Source organism: Myotis myotis, unplaced genomic scaffold (genome assembly GCF_014108235.1).
Source record: "Myotis myotis isolate mMyoMyo1 unplaced genomic scaffold, mMyoMyo1.p scaffold_m19_p_2, whole genome shotgun sequence".
NCBI lineage: Eukaryota > Metazoa > Chordata > Mammalia > Chiroptera > Vespertilionidae > Myotis > Myotis myotis.
In genome coordinates this window covers 42,556,298-42,574,279 of record NW_023416324.1, presented here as the reverse complement: position 1 = coordinate 42,574,279, position 17,982 = coordinate 42,556,298, and the positions used below count along the sequence as shown (strand labels likewise).

Sequence of the window (17,982 nt, the reverse complement as noted above, 5' to 3'; positions counted from 1 at the left end):
GGGACCCAGGTCTGCAGGGGAGGGCAGTTGGGGGAGACCAAGCCTTCAGGGGAGGTCAGTTAGGGCGAATTGGGCCAGCAGTGGAGCCGTTAGGCATCGATCAGGCTGGCAGGCAGAAGCGGTTAAGGGCAATCAGGCAGGCAGGCAGGTGAGTGGTTGAGAGCCAGCAGTCCTGAATTGTGAGAGGAATGTCCAACTGCCCGTTTAGGCCCGATCCTGGGCCTAAACGGGCAGTAGGGCATCCCTCAAGGGGTCCCAGATTGGAGAGGGTGCAGGCTGGGCCGAGGAACATCCCCCCCCCCCCCCCGCATGAATTTCATGCACCGGGTCTCTAGTCTATATATAAAAGCCTAAGCAACCGAATGACCAGTCGACCAGTTGCTATGACGTGCAATGACCACCAGGGGGCACACTCGATGCAGGAGCTGCCCCCTGGTGGTCAGTGTACTCCCACAGTCAACCTCCCGTGACTGGCAAACCTCCCGCATTCCCTCCCCACCTCCACCCCCCCTCACCCCCCACCCCCCGCCCCAGCGAGATGGCTCCAATCAGCCCCGATCACCAGCCAGGCCGAGGGATCCCACCCATGCACGAATTCATGCACCGGGCCTCTAGTACAAAATAATACTGAAAGTAAACTGTAATTGAAAAAATTTAAAAAACAGTGATATAAGAATAAGTGGAAGCAAAGTGGGAAAAATGCTATACTGAGAGTCCTGGGTGGTTTTGGACAAGTCACAGCATCTCTCTTATACTCAGTTTCCTTCTATGTGCATGAGGTAGATTTGATGATGTGAAATACTCCTTCCTGCTCAGCATGTCTAAAACAATGGCTTAAAAAATGACATATAATAATCAAAACTTCACCGTATTAGTTACTGGGATGTGCCAAGGGAATGCATAACTCGAATTCATATTTTGTTCATTCAACATTTATTTAGAGCCTTCCCTATGCCTGCTGGGCCCAGTTACCATTTTCTCTCATAAATCTTAGGTGGTTAGTTTGGGGTAATAGTCTGGTTATACCTCCCTTTATATGCTGGCATGTCTTTCTCTGTAAGCTCAACAAAGCGACCAATTACAGTTTAATATCAGAGTCCGTTTCTCAAGTGAAATAAAAAAGTACATGGCTTTTGCCAACTTTTCTCTAGAGATACCCTGGTCAAATTCACCACATTTATCATTATTCACAGAAACGTCATCAACTTCTAGCGAAAGCGAATGCTTCTAAAACCTCTGAGTTGACAGGATCAAGAAAGGGTTACATTGGGGTTGATCCGGTCAGATGGAGGCTCATTCGTATCCAAGAGATTCAATTAGGTAAAGTGAGGACTCGTTTGATCCCCAGGATAAATGGCGAAATGATAGCTACGTGGACGTTGGTATAAGATTTCCTGGTCACACAAGTCACCTTTGATTTCCAGAGCACTTGAAAAAACCTAAACCCGAACCGAAAAGCCACTCATCCTGTATACTTTGAGATGTTATTCTCTGACCACATGCTTTGAGGAAGACAATAAGGCCTCTTGTGTCCTGAAAGGAAATCATCCTGGCAAATGCACACGGCCTAAATCTAGCCGGACAAAAGAAAGGCGAGGGGGAGAGAGAGCAGAGCCACGCAGACTCCAAACTGTCTTTTTAGCAGGCTTTCCTAGGAGCTGCCTCCCAGCCACCTTAGAGACGAGTCCTCTCTTCAACAAACCGTGTCCAACTTTGGGTGCCACAAATAATGCTCACAATTTCTGTTCGCACACTTTCTCTGTCAGTTGTGAAATTCCAGACTTTGACACAGTGTTAGCAGTTCTGGAAGCCAAAGCCTGGGACCCGGTGAGTCAGCAGGGGGAGCAGTTTTCCACACCACAGTTTCTGGATGCAACCTCAGTGCACTACAAAAATCTGCAGTGCCTCTGCACTTCTCTTAAAAAGCAAAGCAGGGGGAAAAAAGTTTTCTTCACACATCTTACTATTCAGTGTGCCTTGCCGACAAGGTTACCCCAGAGCAGCTCTGTAATCCTTCACTGAAATAGGCTTTATTGATTGCTCTGGTCTATTGTTCTCTTTTCAAGTCCCCCAAGTTCAAGTTCATCCTGGTGTTACATCATGTCTGGTTGCTAAGAGCAACCAGACAGACCCAGACGTGACTATCATTAGCAAGAAACCCTCTGCTCTCCTCCCACCAACCTTCCAGTGGCTCTGACGTAGCAGGCCCACTGCAAACACATTGAAGTATTTATTCTGCCTAATTTATGACCTACACAGCAAGCAGGACCCCCACTCCAAAAACCAACACCGTTGTATATTTAATTAATCTGTCTTTCTCTGGCACTTGGGAAAGTTAGACAAAGGACTAATTATTGTGTTTCGCTCTCCACACTTTTCTTTTGGGGGGTGAATATTTGCATGGGAAAGAAAACTACAAGCCCCGCAGTGCCCCCCCCCCCGCCCCCCCGCTCCCCTTTTTCTTTTTGCCCTATTGACATTTCATGAAATACTTTAGCTGCTTAAGGGAATTAGAAAAAAAAAGCGATGTGAATGTTACTCCTTTTGAGTTGGTATTCAGTAACACAAATCAACTCATGACATGTTTAAATTTAAATGCTAACCACACACTCTTAGAGTTACTTTAAAGGTTAGTTTTTAATCAATAGAAGTTGCTGACTCTGGGGTTTTGAGCTGCGCACTGCAGCTCTTGGGCTTTTGTCTAACGTTAAAGCTTTCAAACTTTTTTTTTTCCTTGAGATGATTTTAGCAATGATTTGCAGACACAGAAGGCTATTGTGCTCAGACCAGCAACATGTCAATAGAGGAGCGAGTTGCCCTGTGGTGGGGTGTCAATATGACTCCTGAAGGCTTGGGTTGGGGGTCTTTAATAACCCGTGAAAAAAACTTAATTAACCCTTTCAGGCCCAAACCAAAACCTATTCTTAAACTTTTTCACTCCTGTAATTTGACCATTAGTACATTAGTACTTATTTCAACATCACACTAATCTTCATGACAATTAACCCGCTACTTGACCAAGGCTTTCCAGAATGGGAAGGGGGCTGGGTTAGGGGAACCATAGAGATAATAATTTTTTTTTTTTGAAATAGGTCTCTGATTCCAATTAAATCCTTTGTTTGCAGAGATGGCAGATAAACAGTTATGATAATCATCATCATCATAAATATTCATGCATACTCCCGAATTTTCTCATGATCAGTTTGTAGCTGAAAATACCCCCAATTCTGTTATAATGAGTGTAATAGTTGCACATTTATAAGCCACCCAATTTCTATAAACCTCCATGATTGGAAAAGGCCATTTTCTCTTGTGACATTTTCTTGTAAAATTCATTATGCAAGCACTGCAAGGTTCAAAACATTCCTTGAAGAACAATTCTGAGCACTTTCTTCTTGGGTCATACAAGAAAAATATGAAAGAAATTGGAGATTGTTAAATTGTTGGGGTTGAGTAGCAAACCACTAGGAAAATGTTGCCACATTAAACAAAATTCATTTATGGAGAGTAAAAAAAATCGTCTTCAGCTGTTTACTGACATCAGCTTTGGTTTCCTATGGGTTCTGCCTTCATACTTTTTATAGCCCCTCATCTAACCTACTGTATCCAGACGAACTACAAAGGAATCTCTGTCCCTTATCTGCAGTGAGTCCTAATATTGCAATACAATATAGGATGATGTTATCTGGATACATTTACATTAAGGAAGTAAACACGGGGCTTTGATCTATGTTTTCCTGGGGAACACTCTGCTACAATTGTTTTGGAAGTCCATAAATCCACACTCCCACAAAGGCTCCGGGTAAGTAAAATAGCTCTGTTACATTCACAGTTCCTCCAGTTTGGGATGTGCTGGGGGGATAGTAAGGGGGAACTGTCCTCTCCCCCTGTTCAAGGTGAAACATCAAAAGAAATCTGCAGTCCAGGACCAGAGCTCAGCTTTCCTTTTCTCCAGTCAAATGAAGAAGTAATCTCATCAGGTTGGAAAGTGCTGACTAAGGATTTAATAAAGTGCCTGCAGATGTGGCGTCTCTAAGGTATTCAACTCATGTAATGCAAAACAGCTCCACACTGAATGTGCTTATAAAATTTCATTTAACCATTGCAGCGCGACTTTTTTTTTTCACCATTCTCTAAGGAGTTTTGTCACACTTCCCGCCCCTTAATTTACAGCTCCATGAAAGTTCGGATCCCATTCTGCCAGAATTCTGGACTATTCACAGTAGTCAGGTTTTATGAACCATAAACAAAATCTATCCGGCTGCATCCGAAACAGGAAGCCTGAAATGGTAGTAGGTGCCTTCGACAGTGGCCGGCGCTTTCCTTTCTTGTGCCGCATGGAGAGCAATTAGGAAACTGAGGCTATTTTCCACTCTTTGGTCATGAGGTTGCTGGGGGAAGACTTGACTCCTTAGTAACAACAAACATTCAAATAACAACTTTTTTAAAGGTCTGTTATGAACCCTTTTCACTCAGAGGGCCGGATGTATATTTTAGCAACAGAAGGAAATACAAGTCTGCTTGAGATAGCTATATTTTACTTTAACCAAAAAAAGAGAGAGGGTGCTGGTGGGGTTGGGGTGTGGGGTGGGGAGGACGGAACAGACTGTGACCCAGCAGAATCTGTTTTGCAAATTAAAAAGTTAAACAAAGGACCTCAAGGGCAAAGTTGAACACTGCGGAAGGAGGTTGTTAATGTGGAATCCAGAACTGGGTGTGACACTCGGCTTTCTTCTCCAGGCCAGGTGGGTTATTTAAGGACATTCACACCCGAGAGGCCTCTGCCCCCCCTCCCTCCACTCTCAGGCCCCCCCAGCAGGCCTAGCTCTCCCTCAGCCACCAAGCAGTGTGCATCCGACCAGTGCTGCGTGAGTTGTGGTCACCATGTTGACTTCTCTCTTGAGGAGATTCCATCTCCGCTGGGTCACGCTAATCCAGTTAGTCATCTTTGGCTTCCTGCTCTTGTTTGGATGAGCTAAAGTCCACTGTTTAGTCCAAATGAGTTGTCCTTGGCAAATCAGCCTAAAGCCTGGTAGCCTCCCGGCCCCCTTCCAATACAATGGGAATGCTCAGGGCCTCGGAGTACACTTCCGGCTTCTCACATTAGCATACACCAGTTTGGAGCATTATTCTTCACTCATTCAACAAGTCCTACTATGTGCTCGGTGCTGTGCATGTGGCGAACTCCGGGGAAATGAGAGTACAATAAGAGCACCTCTTAAGGCGTTGTTCAGAAAAAAGGTGCTGGCTTTTAGACTATGTCCTTCAATGTGCTGGTACCCTGCTTGCCTCACACTGGGATCTTTATAAACCTACTAGAGGCCCAGTGCATGAATTCGTGCACCAGTGGGGTCCCTCGGCCTGGCCTGCGGGATTGGGAGAAACTGGCTCTCCGACATACCCCGAGGGGTCCCAGATTTTGAGAAGGTGCAGGCCAGGCTGAGGGACCCCACCGGTGCATGATTGGGCTGGGGAGGGATGTAGGAGGTTGGCCAGCCAGAGAGGGACCACCGGAGGGCTCCAGGGTGTGTTCTGCCCATCTCGCTCAGTCCCGATCAGCCAGACCCCAGCAACAAGCTAACTTACCAGTTGGAGCGTCTGCCCCTGAATGCGTGCATGGGTGGGAGTCCCTACCCCTCCCCCGCCCCGGCTGGCTGGGTGGTCAGTGTGCTCCCACAGCCAACCTCCTGCAGCCAGCCAACCTCCTGCACTCCCTCCCCCTGGCCGGCCCCGATTGGGGCTGGCAGCTCCTGCATTGAGCATCTGCCCCCTGGTAGTCAGTGCACGTAATAGCGACCAGTCGTTTGGTGGTTCAATCGCTTAGGCTTTTATATATATAGATGTCAACTAATGAGACTGAGCATCAATGTCTGAGGGACCCAGGACCGAGTCCCGCTTTTCCCATGGACTAGTTGTGCGACTTCAAGGAGCTGTGTGTCCTGGGGCTCAGAGGATCACTGTGAGGACCAGTCTGCACTACAGGAGAGGAAAGAGGCTTCTTTTACACTAGTTTCTTCTTAAAAAGGTGACATGCTGTATACAGGTGTCAGTTATTGGTACTGCCAGCCACAGGCTTTGATCTCTGCGGTCATTTTTCTTGTCTGATTTTGTTAATTAAAGAAAGCCCTGTTTTCAATAACACTAAACCAAGACTTGTTTATTGTACAGGAAACTATTAAACCATTAATGGGCTGTGATTGGTCGGGCTTACCTTTGTGGCCTTATCTTTTCACCACTTGTACTCAGCACTTGGGCTGTTAAACTTCTTCCAGATCCCCCAAAGCCAAATGCCTTCTCCCTGCTGGGCCTTGGCACAGCTGTGCCCCTCTCCTTGCCTTTGTTAACACTTGCTAGTCCTGTGCCTCTCAGATTAGCAGTCCCTTCTTCCAAGTGGTCTTTCTCTAGGCCCGTGGTTGGCAAACTGCGGCTCTTTGGCCCCTTGAGCGTGGCTCTTCCACAAAATACCACGTGCGGGCGTGCACGTACAGTGCGATTGAAACTTCGTGGCCCATGCGCAGAAGTCGGTATTTTGTGGAAGAGCCACGCTCAAGGGGCCAAAGAGCTGCATGTGGCTCGCGAGCCACGGTTTGCCGAGCCGCAGTTTGCCGACCACTGGGCTAGGCCTGTCGTCCCAAGGTGTACCTCTGTCACAGTCACTGAACTGCAATTACCTGTTTTTCTTCCCAAGAAAACTACCTTCTTGCATGGGGCGTCCTCAGTGTCTTGCCCTGTGGCTGCCACAGAGGAGGCACTTAATACTGTTGAGTAAAGGAAGGAAGAAACAGCCTGTCTCCAGGGTTCCCGACCTGGTGCCAGGTGCCCCAGAAGGCCTGCAGACAGATGCCTTCTAGCACGGCTGTGCCGCGTCCATGCTCAGGCCACGTGTCCATGTCTCCCCGTGACAGGAGCTCTCCCTAGAGAGACACAGGTTTCCCCGAGGCACCCCAGGCCGTTCTGACTGAAGAGCTGTTGCAACAGGGCCAACTGCAGCCAACTGCGGCGGTAGCATGTGCGATGGTTTTGTAACATGGACGGCTGCCTGCTTACTACAAGCATAGAGGAGTTGTCCAAACCACTGCTCCCTGGAGAGTGACCGTGCTGCTCCCGGCCAAGGCCTCCTTTCGGTTCAAACCTCAAGACAGGAAAACACTAATCTTTTTCCCCAATAAGCCATCCAGCACCTCCAAACCTTGAGAGTGCACACACAATCCAATTTTCTGACTGTTGTTCCAACGTCTGACTCCCTCACCATATTCCAACTTGTCCTAGCATACGTTGTTTTTGGTCTCCCTTTCTATGTTCATCAAATGTAAATGGAAGACGTCTGAATTAAAGAGTGCTTGCTGGCCCACTCACACTTGCTCTGCAGACCTGCTGGAGGGCTGAATGCATAGTGGTAAAAGCTAGGGCTCTGGAGTTCCAGTTAACAGAGTCCCATCATTTAACTAGTGCACTGTTATGTACTAGTTGTTAAGTGATCCTAGGCAAGTTAGTTAGCACGCCTGTGTCTCAGTTTGAAACCCGGTGAAATGGAGATCACAACTTTACCGGCCTTTGTGGGGATTCACTGAGCTAATGCCCGGGTAGAGGCAAGTACCGGAAACCAGAGAGCCAGGGTGGATGGGCTCTCTCACTAAAACACGTGCACAGGGCCGACGGTCCACATGAGACCCAAGTCTGACCAGTGCCTTTAGAAAGTCATCGCTCAACAAGGCGGCTTTCTCTTACTTAATGATATAATTTCTTAGTTAAAAGTAGCAGCTGTGTCAGTTCCATTTCCCCAGTTGCAAGAGAGAAAGTTCTTGAGAAAAATAAAAATCTGTCTTTAATTGCGGTATTAAAATCAGAGCGGTGAAACCAACCACACAAAAGGACTTGGCTCAAGTTTATGAAAGGCATTTGAGTCCTTGCCTTGCAAGGCTAAACTGCATGCCTTGGAAGTGGGGTGAGGGGAAGAAGGGAGCGGGGAGGTGGGAGGGGGGAGTCGTCAGGCAACCAAGTGGGACAGAAACAATCCTATTTTGGTTTTTGTTAGTGAATGGCATACTACATAGATCAGAGACTTCTTATAAAATACAAACCCCCACTGTACACAAAGCACAGGAAAATGTGAGGAAAAAAGGGAAAAACTAAAAGCAGCTTAGGGTGTGTTAACGCTGCTATTCTGTCAGCTTAAAGAGTATTTTATGCTTGATCAACAGCTCTTTTTTATTGTGCTTTTCTTTCATTCATTCAAGACATCAAAGCGGCACCACCAGTGTACCTGCCTTCTGGAGCCGCTGGTGAGGGGTTCTAATGAAGCAGGACTCTGGGAGCCGGAGACCCCCGTGGACACGGCAGTTCAAAGGGAATATTTCAACAATGATTACATTTTGTAAATCTTTTTATGAAAGAGACAGCTTATTTCCTGCTTTTTCATGAAAAATAGATTCTATCCATTAAAGTGAGCCCGCGCCACGGACGCTGCTTGAGATCTGAGGTGCAGCGTGGAGATTAAGGGGACAAGGACCGATGGAATCGTCTGGAGGGCCTATCTGCTTGGCCCCATGGCCCTGCCGGTCCCTGGGCGGAGCCCAGACAGTGCGCGGTGGCTCCGCTACGGAAATGCCGCAACGAGGGGCTTCGAGGCTTGTTTTTCAGCCAGGGCCTTGCGTTTATTATTTGTTCTTTTTCTATTTTTTGATTCCACAAAGTCCAACCAGATATCAGAAGGTATCAGGTAACCCCTTGTATTGCACAAAAGGTAAGATGAAAGATTTTAGTTACAGATTCATTAAGTGCGGTATTTTAATGCCCTCAAATGGGACAAACCCCTTTCCATATGGGAAGTTAGCCATAAAAAAGCTGGCTCTGGTCTGAAGATACAATACAGGCCTTATTATTGGCTAATGTGTGCCCCAAAGGCAAAAATAAAGAAGGCAGCATAGCCCTCTGTACGTTTTGATTTTCAACATTAAAATGATCTTTCCCCTCGTCTTTCTTTCTTTTTTTCTTTCTTTCTTTCTTTGGCAGCAGGGAGAGTTGAGGGGAGTAGGGAAGAAGAAGAATATGATTTCCTGGGGAGCTATGAAATGAAAAAAAAAAAAAGTATGTTTTCTACACATCAGATTCCAATTTTAATTAAATGCCTGTTGTCTAACAAGTGCAGACAGTCACACTCGGGGCTGGCCCAACGGTGGCCGGGGGAGGTAACCTTTCTTGTTTAAAAAGAGCGGCGTGGGAGTGGAGGCTGGAGCTCAGCAAAGCGTGGCCACGTTATAACAATCATTCCCCGACTGTTCCCGCTCCCGCTCCTCCCCCAACGCTGAAAAGCTCTTTCCAAACATGACTCAGGTTCACAGCAAATCTATCACGGAGATTTAATGTTCAGATTGTGCAGGTAGATGAAGTCAAGTAAGAGGGAAAAAAGGACTGAAGTGAAAAGTCCAGTTCTTTAAAAAATTCTCCCAGAGACATCCTGCGACAGGATGACAGGAGATCTGGTACTTTGGCAGAAATGAATCCCCAAACTAATCTCTTCAGCCAAGATGCCCTTAGGCACTGGATGGCACCTGCCACCTTAGGACATTTCTACCCCAGCTGGCGCCTCCTTGCACGGCCCTGAGCACAGGTCTTTGCCTCTTACTCTTTTCATCCTCCTCTGTTCCCTGCCCTGGGTCCTTCCTCCTACCCTTTCCAATCCCATTTCCTGCCTCCCCCCACCCCCCTTCAAGCCAGTCTTCCTTTCCACCTGTGTGAGCCCCCACAGAAGCTAGGGCAGGCTCCTACTCTCTCAAAGGCCATACAAACCAACAGTCCTTCCTCCTCCATTCACCGGATTAAGAAAGGAAGGGAAGAACGCACTCAACCTCAACCATGACCAGCCCGCTTAGCAGCTGGAATCGAAGGCTTCTGTCCTGAGCCAAAGAACCGAGGCCTGGAGGCAAAATGTGGACAGAATGTGCAGAAGTTGTAGCATCTTACTTTTCAGATTCATGAGAGGAGAGAGAGAGAGAGAAAGAGAGAGAGAGAATGAATAGTGGGACTTGCCTCTCAACTCAGCACTGGGCTGTGCGTTGGGGGCCGGATTTGAGCCCCAGCCGGGTCACTGGCTTCCGGGGGACTGAGGCACCCACAGAGCTGCTCTGATATGTTCTACAGAGACCCCCTTTCTGTGTTTCCATGACCTGCCTGAACACCTGCTTTTTGATTTTACCGGTTCCAGGACTCACCTCTTTCTCTTTAACAGTGCAGACATGACCTTGGCAGGGGCTGAACTGTCCACATCCCTCACTGAGGTTACAGTGAGCTCGACCGTGGAACAAGTCAGAGACCTGGGTTCTAGCCTTGTCACTTCAGGGCTCAAAACAGGCCCCAGTATACCAGTTACCACAGCATTTGGGGGAGGAAATAAATGTCGAAAGATAAAACCTTGAAATACTGGCCTAAAGCAGGGGCAGCACTGATGTGGCCTGGGCAGCACAGGATGGGTCAGGGTTTCACGTGAGCCCACACCCTGGCTAAAAATGGAATGACTGCCCCGAGCCCTGTCCAAACTCTAGGCGACATCCCCCTCAGCACAAACCAGGGACTGGTGAACCAGGCTTTCCTCCTCCTATAAATGTGGCAGGATTTAGGGTTTTATGGCAACAAAACTTGTCTTTGTTAAGACGTGACTTGCAAAACAAACCCACACGGGGGAGCTGGCAGTTTCAAATGACAGTACTTTTTTTTTTTAATGCTGAACCAGCAAGAGCTTTTTATGTTCAGATTTATTTCATTCTAAATTTGTAGATTAAATTTACGGCTAAGCAATATTCATCTCTACAAACAATGAGATTCTTCCTGAATATTTCCCGGGGAGGTGAGTGGGAAGCTGCTTGGTGGGGCTGGGGTGGGGAGCTGTACCAAGGTGATAGAAGTTCCCGCAGCACGAACAGTCAGTGCGAGGGTCTGATCAATGATTTGGACATGTTCATAATATATGTGATCGGCAGAGCTACTTGGTTTCCCTGTCAGGAATCTATGCTTCTTGGACAGAGGTAGTATCATATTAACACAGAAAATGTAATTCATTTTTACCATTTTTAGTAATGATGTCAGAGATGGTGAAGATCTTAAAAGCAAAGATTACTGAAGACAGATTTAAGAATGTGTTTTACAGTCCTGGACAGAATGGCTCAGTTAAGTTGGAACATTGTTCCCATATACCAAAAGGTTGTGGGTTCGATTTCCAGTCAGGGTACATACCTAGGTTTCAGGTTCAATCCCTGGTGGGGGCACATATGGGAGGCAACCAATTGATGTTCTCTCTCATCAATGTTTCTCTGTTTCTCTCTCTCTCTCTCTCTCTCTCTCTCTCTCTCTCTCTCTCTCTCTCTCTCTCTCTCTCTTCCCCTCTCTCCAAAATCAATAAGCATATCCTTGGGCGAGGATTTAATAAAAAAAAAAAGTATGTTTCGTAAAATCAAGCACGCAAACAAAATCAGTTACTTTGTTTTCAGATAAATTCCACTTGGTAGTGCTCTCCTGGTAATTGAGACTTAGGAACAAACTCATAACTCATACACAGAGCTCTAATTTGGAATAGGTTCACACCTTCAGTATTATATTTTAATGAAAACAATCACAGATTGGATGGCTGTTAGACGTTCACTGGCTCTTTAAATATCCGTTTCTCTTGTTGAGTCACCCTGTGGGTAAGAGCCTGGTGATGATGTCAAATGACACACATTAACTTTCACTCTGATCCTGCAATCACAAAACCTTGCAGAGTGTCCCCTTGTGCTATCCTAAAGGCGGTTCAGTTAAACACATACTTGAAGGAAGGTCTTCCCTTCTTTTAAAGAAGTTAATTATCTTAGCTAAAATACCGCTTCCTGTTCTACTGCATCAGCCTTTCCGTGTTGTTCTCCAGGAACTCATTTACAAGTTCAAGTTCAGGTTTAAACTAAATAAAACACTCCTTGGGCGTTTATAACTGAGCCTCACTTACAAGTGCTCCCTCTGAACTCTGCTGGCCTCAGGGTGCTGGTTTCCAAGGCTTGTTGAAGGAATGTCTTACAGTTGGAATCTGCGCTGCTTTCTCAGGCATTTCAGACTCAGGCTGGGCAGCACCCAGCTTTAGTTAGCACTAAACGTTTCCTCAGATCTACAATAAAGTCAGAGAAAGAGAGAGAGAAAGACAAGGTGGGGGCCAAGGGAACTGTAAGGCCCAAGAGTTAATAGTCCAGTGAAAGAGAGAGTAACAGCTCTAGATGTCTATGCTAGAATGCCACAGCCATGACTTCAAATTTCTTTGCAATCATTTTCAGCTCTTTGTGCAAATGGCCACTGTGTATTCATTCTCTTCAAGTACTAAAACTAGAGTTTGCTCACACTGTTTTGCTGCCTTGAAAATTCGTTTAAAAAGTGCGATGATGATCAGTGTCCCCAACTCAAAAGAAATCTCATATTATGTTTGCGAAAAAACCTAATGGATTTTTGAGGTCAGAAAGATCTCAGGGATTGTGCAGCCAAATAAAGGTACACTAGAGAGGAAGAAATGGCTATCTCTGTTTTAGAACAAGGAAGAGTTGAAGTAGGGATTCCTCACTGCTCATAGGGAACCAGTCTGGTAAGAGCTGATTTCCTGGTTAAGACTCAATCCCCTTGTAAGCAAGAGTCTAGGAGCTTGGAGAAAGCAGCAATGGTCTGTGCACAGAAATGCCATTCATTCATATTCATTCTCTCTCTCTCTCTCTCTCTCTCTCTCTCTCTCTCTCTCTCTCTCTCTCTCTCTCTCAGCACAGCAGTAATAAAGCAATGGTGTGACACCTGAGAGGACTTTCTTGTATCTCTCTCCACTGGAGCAGTTCTTTCCTGACAGCTGAGCACCCCCAGCCAAACTGCAGGCTGTGGCATTCCCAGTACCCAAGTTTGGCTACTGCATCCCTGCAAGGCAGATGTGATGAGTCATATAAATAGTTCACAAGTAAGCCCTGCTGTGAGGGTTCAGAGAAGAAACTATATGGCTCAGGGTGGATGCTGTGTCCATGTGAATCTAGGTCTCAGTTTGTGCCTTTGGTAAGAAGGGATCAAGACCACCTTCCTAGGATGGTGGTTTGGAGGATGAAATGAATAATATAGGAAAGTTTTTTGTCTCTTTATTAGACTGTGCTGATGCTTTAACATTTTTATTATTGATTTATTTAAAAATATATTTTTTATTGATTTCAGAAACGAAGGGAGAGGGAGAGAGAGATAGAAACATCAATGATGAGAGAGAATCATTGATCGGCTGCCTCCTGCACCCCCCACACTGGGATCCAGCCCGCAACCCAGGCATGTGCCCTGACCGGGAATTGAACTGTAACCTCCTGGTTCATAGGTCGACGCTCAACAATTGAGCCATGCTGGCCGGGCTATTTATTTTTAATCCTCACCTGAGGATATGTTTTTATTGATTTTGAGAAAGAAAGAGAGAGAGAGAGAGAGAGAGAGAGAGACTAATGTGAGAGAGAAACATCGATCCATTGCCTCCCTTATGCACCCTGACCAGGGATTGAACCTGCACCCTTTTGGTGTACAGGATGATGCTCCAACCAACTAAGCCACCTGACCAGGGCCTGATGGTTAAAATTTTTTTTTTTTCTGATATGGGAAAGACAAAAACCTCATCTTTATATGCTCACCAGGGTCCCTTCGTGGCTTAGGGCAATGATGGGCAGTCATTTTTTCTTGAATAAGAACAATCACAGCATGAGTATGCTGGCTATATACTCTTGTCTTTGAATCTCTGTACTTAGCCTAGCTCAAATGCTGAATAACACTAAGGTTTTTCTAAAACCAAATTAAATGTGAATACGCTTCCAAATAAAAACCTTTGCTATGAAAATAGGAAGTTTCTTCTACTGGATAGAGACACGAATAAAAGAGGAACTCATTCAGATGATAGTCTGTAGTAATGGATGGTAAAATTAGTTTCTTTTTAGGCAGCAGTTTACTTAGGGTGATTGAGTGGAATCAGGGCTCACAAGTCTAAGAGCTTCTTTGGGGCAAGAATGATTGCTCAATTTGCAGGAAGATGATAATTTGTATATGAGATAGTCCCTACTGTACCATTGGTCACTCAATCCCCAATTACTAAGACTCACGTGTTTTTTCTTTTGTCTACTTTTTATTTCTCTTCCTTCTTTTTCATAAATATGTCTCATTTTGACCGATTCCCCACTGTCTTTTGGGCCTCTGCTGTGAAGGGTCGCTAGAGGAAACAAACATAATAGTCGATGTTACTTCGTGTGGTGTGTGTGTTTTTTAAAGCAACTCTGGCAAAATGGTTGAGGGAGAAATTTGAAACTCAAATGGTTTGCAGATTTTCCTGAGGACTTAATTTATACTTGTGGATCTTAATTATTTCAAAGACTGAATAATTTGATAGTTGACTTGACAGTTGAAAAGTTTTATATTCCTTAGTGTGTGGGTAGGTAAATGCAGATCTAATGTTATTTAATTTATGCTGAATCTTCAACGATTTTTCTTAAGAGGGCATCAAATTTGGAGACACACTGGATGGATGGAGCTACATGGAGACACAGGATGAAGAGGGTGAGCTATTTCCTAGAAGCAAATTAGGCCCTGGGAGTAGCTGCCTTTTCTCCCCCGCCCCGTTAGAGTTAGTTACTCAGAGGCTGCGACCCCTCCCTTTACTATGGAGCTGAATTCTGTGTCTGGTTCTTATTCAAAGCAAGCGTCCAGGAAAGGGTGCGAAGGGACTGTCCGCATTTGACAGCTGACCCCCAAGGCTGAGCAGCCTTAGTGAATTCCATAAGGAGTGTCATTCAGCAGTTCTTGGTTTACAAAGGTCGTTGTGATGCAAGACCCAGGGGAAGAACCAAGCAAATATTCTTCCTGGAAGATGGTGGGGGTTGGAGAAAGGGGAAGAATGATGTTGCTCGCAGGGTGGGGTGAAGAGAATTTGGTACATCTTTAGACTTTGACAGGAAAGAATATTTGGGAAGAGGCCAACTGAGAGATACAGCATGGGCCTCGCTGAATGGTAATGATGTGACAAATAGCGACATTCAGAGTTATCCAGATACCAGAGAGAACAACTGGCAGAGAGTAAAATCATTACAAGACGTGCAATTACACCTCTCACTGCTTCATTATCACTATATTTCATAATATTTGTCTGGAAAGACACACAAAACCTACCAGGTTAAATTAATCTTAATGCTCAATTTTAGTTTTATTCTAATTAAACAATTTCAATTTAATTAATGCGAGCACAGAAACTAGTCAAAATTACAAATGTAAATGTTGAACTTTAAATCAAAGGTCCTCCCTACTCCCTGACTCCTGTAGAAGTACTTTAAAGTGTTTGCCTGTGAAAGTAGATGGGAATTTTAACCTTTGCCTGCATTGTGAAGGACAGAAGTTAGAAAAACGTGCAGCCTAATGCTACCTCGGAGCATAGACAGAAGCCCTGGTTTAATCCTTCCCCCCTCACCCCCCACATTCACACAATACTGCACGCAGCCTATGAAGATAAAATCTGCAAGGTGCACTTTTGCATGACATGCTTTTGTTCCTCAGGATTCCAATGCGTTTGGGTCAGTCTAATGGACATTAGCCTTCTATCAAATATCCTTGTAAGATAGGAACCACACACCCATTTCCTAAGCCACATATTAAACTCTCAGTCCTTCCCTTCTGGGTGTCCAGCATTCTGCCTCTCATCCCCGCTTTGCCTCTCATTAGCTGTGTGGCCACACATGTCATTTCACCTCCCTGGGTTTTGGCTCTTTTATTTGGAGATGCTGCTTTATAAAAATGATACACTTTTTATCTCAAAACACAAAGTCCCATCTGAAAAATGATGGGGTCTGGAGTGGATAATCTTTAAAGAAATGAACAGCTCAAGTATCTGGTATTTTTATAACTTTGAAAAAATACTGACATCTTAAAATGGATTTGAAAATGGCATGGGGTATATGTATCTGAGTCACCCTATAAAGACATTTAAATAGCTGTCTTCTCTCTTAATAAAAATCCAAAGTAGATGGATTCCAGAGATCAAAAACTGTGAAGAAGAAAAGGACCTGGCAAGTGAATTCCGCCCCCCCCCCCAAAAAAATATAAAAGTGTATGTGTGTGTGAAATAAAACTATAATAAAAGAGATGTATGTTCATTTTTTTTTTTAAAACTTGTATTGGTGAATCATACTTAATAACAGGTCTGTAGTGTCATAGATTCTTAGTCAAGAATGTGGTATGCAATGTAAGCTTCTATTTTATCGCTCTCATCCATAAAATAGCCACAAACCCTTTTCCCACAAGAAGCTTTTACCCATGACTCTCCATCTTGACTTGTTCCCAATTGTATATGAGAATTATTTGATAGCAATCAATCCACTATCGCTGTTTGGGGACATTATAGGAGAACAGCAGAGTAATTTAACAATATAGTTGATTAGTGTAATAATCATCATTAAATTTTGTAATGATAGTGGGATTCCCCTTACCTTGGCTAATGACCATGGCAATCCATTTTTTGACTGCCAGTGGCAGGAATGGTTTTTGAAATATTAACTTCTGCCCCATGGGAATGACACTTAGCCCATCACATTTAATTTTTGACCTTCACTGAACAGCAGGATCCTAATCCCTTGATTTTATAATCTTAACTAGGAAACATTAAAATATGGATTGACTCCAGTTGGCAGGAATCTTTATGTTCTTTTCACTAAAAAAGCTATAAATCCAATGGCTGACCTTTTATTTCCAGGTCACAAATGACACCCACTCACTTTTGTCCGTTCATGTAGGATTTATGTTAGGGTCTACAGGTATAAGCCTTGAAAGTTGAACTTTAATGAAATGTCTTCCAAAGATGTGCATTTAATCAAAAATTTCCCACAAAAAAATTAGCAATGGCCTTTTAAAAAGGGGACATATGTAATACTTTCAATAATAAAGATTAAAAAACAAACACCCAGCTGTTATATCCTCAAGTTCATTGCTAGCCTCAACAAAATCTATCTTTCACCTGTAGTAAGTTTCTTCTAATAGCATTGTTTTTCTAAGTCGACAAATAGGCTTGTTGGGAATGATACTAGTGCCTTAGTTCCCCAATTTAGATTTCTCAACTGAAAGATTTCTGAAATGTTCTCTTTGCCATCACCACAATTTATCCATCTCCAGTTAAAAAAAAATGTTCTCTGTCTTTTTTCACAGAATCAATTGTATTGATGGGAGGCGCTCTGTGTTGTCAATCAGGGAAATGTGATTTGATGGGACCCCAAAGCGGTGAGATGAGGGACAGAATATCAAACTGGCTCAGGTCCACACCATCTGAGTGAGATCAATGATTCCCATAATACACTTCCTGTTGTGCAGCACCCGAACTGTCACAATTAATAATGTAGCAGGAGCTGATTAACTTAAGTAAAGTGCTCTCTGCTGTGTAAACACATAAAGATCTATGAGGCAGAAAAGGGGGGCAGAAAAGAACAAAACGTCATTTTTATTTTTCATGTGGACACGTTCTCACTTTCCATTCTTTTCTTGTAACAATTACTGTACCAGCCACTCTGAGTCAATAAATCGATCTGGGTCTTGATGCAGCAGCAAAGCAGACTGATCTGATACACCATTATCTGCGGTGGAGAGTGGGGGTGGGGGCTGGGGTGCATTCGGGGCGGGGAGGGGGGCAGAGGGCAAAGGGGAGAAGTCAGCAAAGGCAAGTCTGCGTTGCTCTAGATAGGTCATCCATGCTCTGCCTGGAGCTCCTCTAAAGATAGATGCATATGTGGCGTGCACACGTGTGTGTGTGTGTGTGTGTATGTGCGCACGCGCATGAGTGCAGGTGTGTTGGGAAGGGATAGAGATAAAGAAGCCTTCAACTCGGTAAAGGATACAGCCTAAGTAACACCATATGCATCACTTATTTGAAGTCCCTGCGGTATTTCAGTCACTCACACCAATCTGCAATTCAATGAGGATCACCACCCCATTAGAACT

The 17,982-nt window shown here is 44.8% G+C and overlaps 1 protein-coding gene across 5 annotated transcripts in view; it reads right to left on the bottom strand.

Annotated features, from left to right (window-relative positions):
* The window catches only part of NFIA (nuclear factor I A), a 369,092-nt gene that overhangs the window by 9,534 nt on the left and 341,576 nt on the right, over positions 1–17,982 (bottom strand). The window contains exon 13 of one of the 5 annotated variants that reach the window (XM_036352901.1): positions 14,145–14,221. The exons of the other annotated variants lie outside the window; for them this stretch is intronic. Within the exon in view, the coding sequence (XP_036208794.1) occupies positions 14,171–14,221 (51 nt within the window). The 3' untranslated portion in view covers positions 14,145–14,170. Of the gene's footprint in view, positions 1–14,144; positions 14,222–17,982 lie in introns of those variants that run through there. 5 annotated transcript variants of the gene reach the window in all.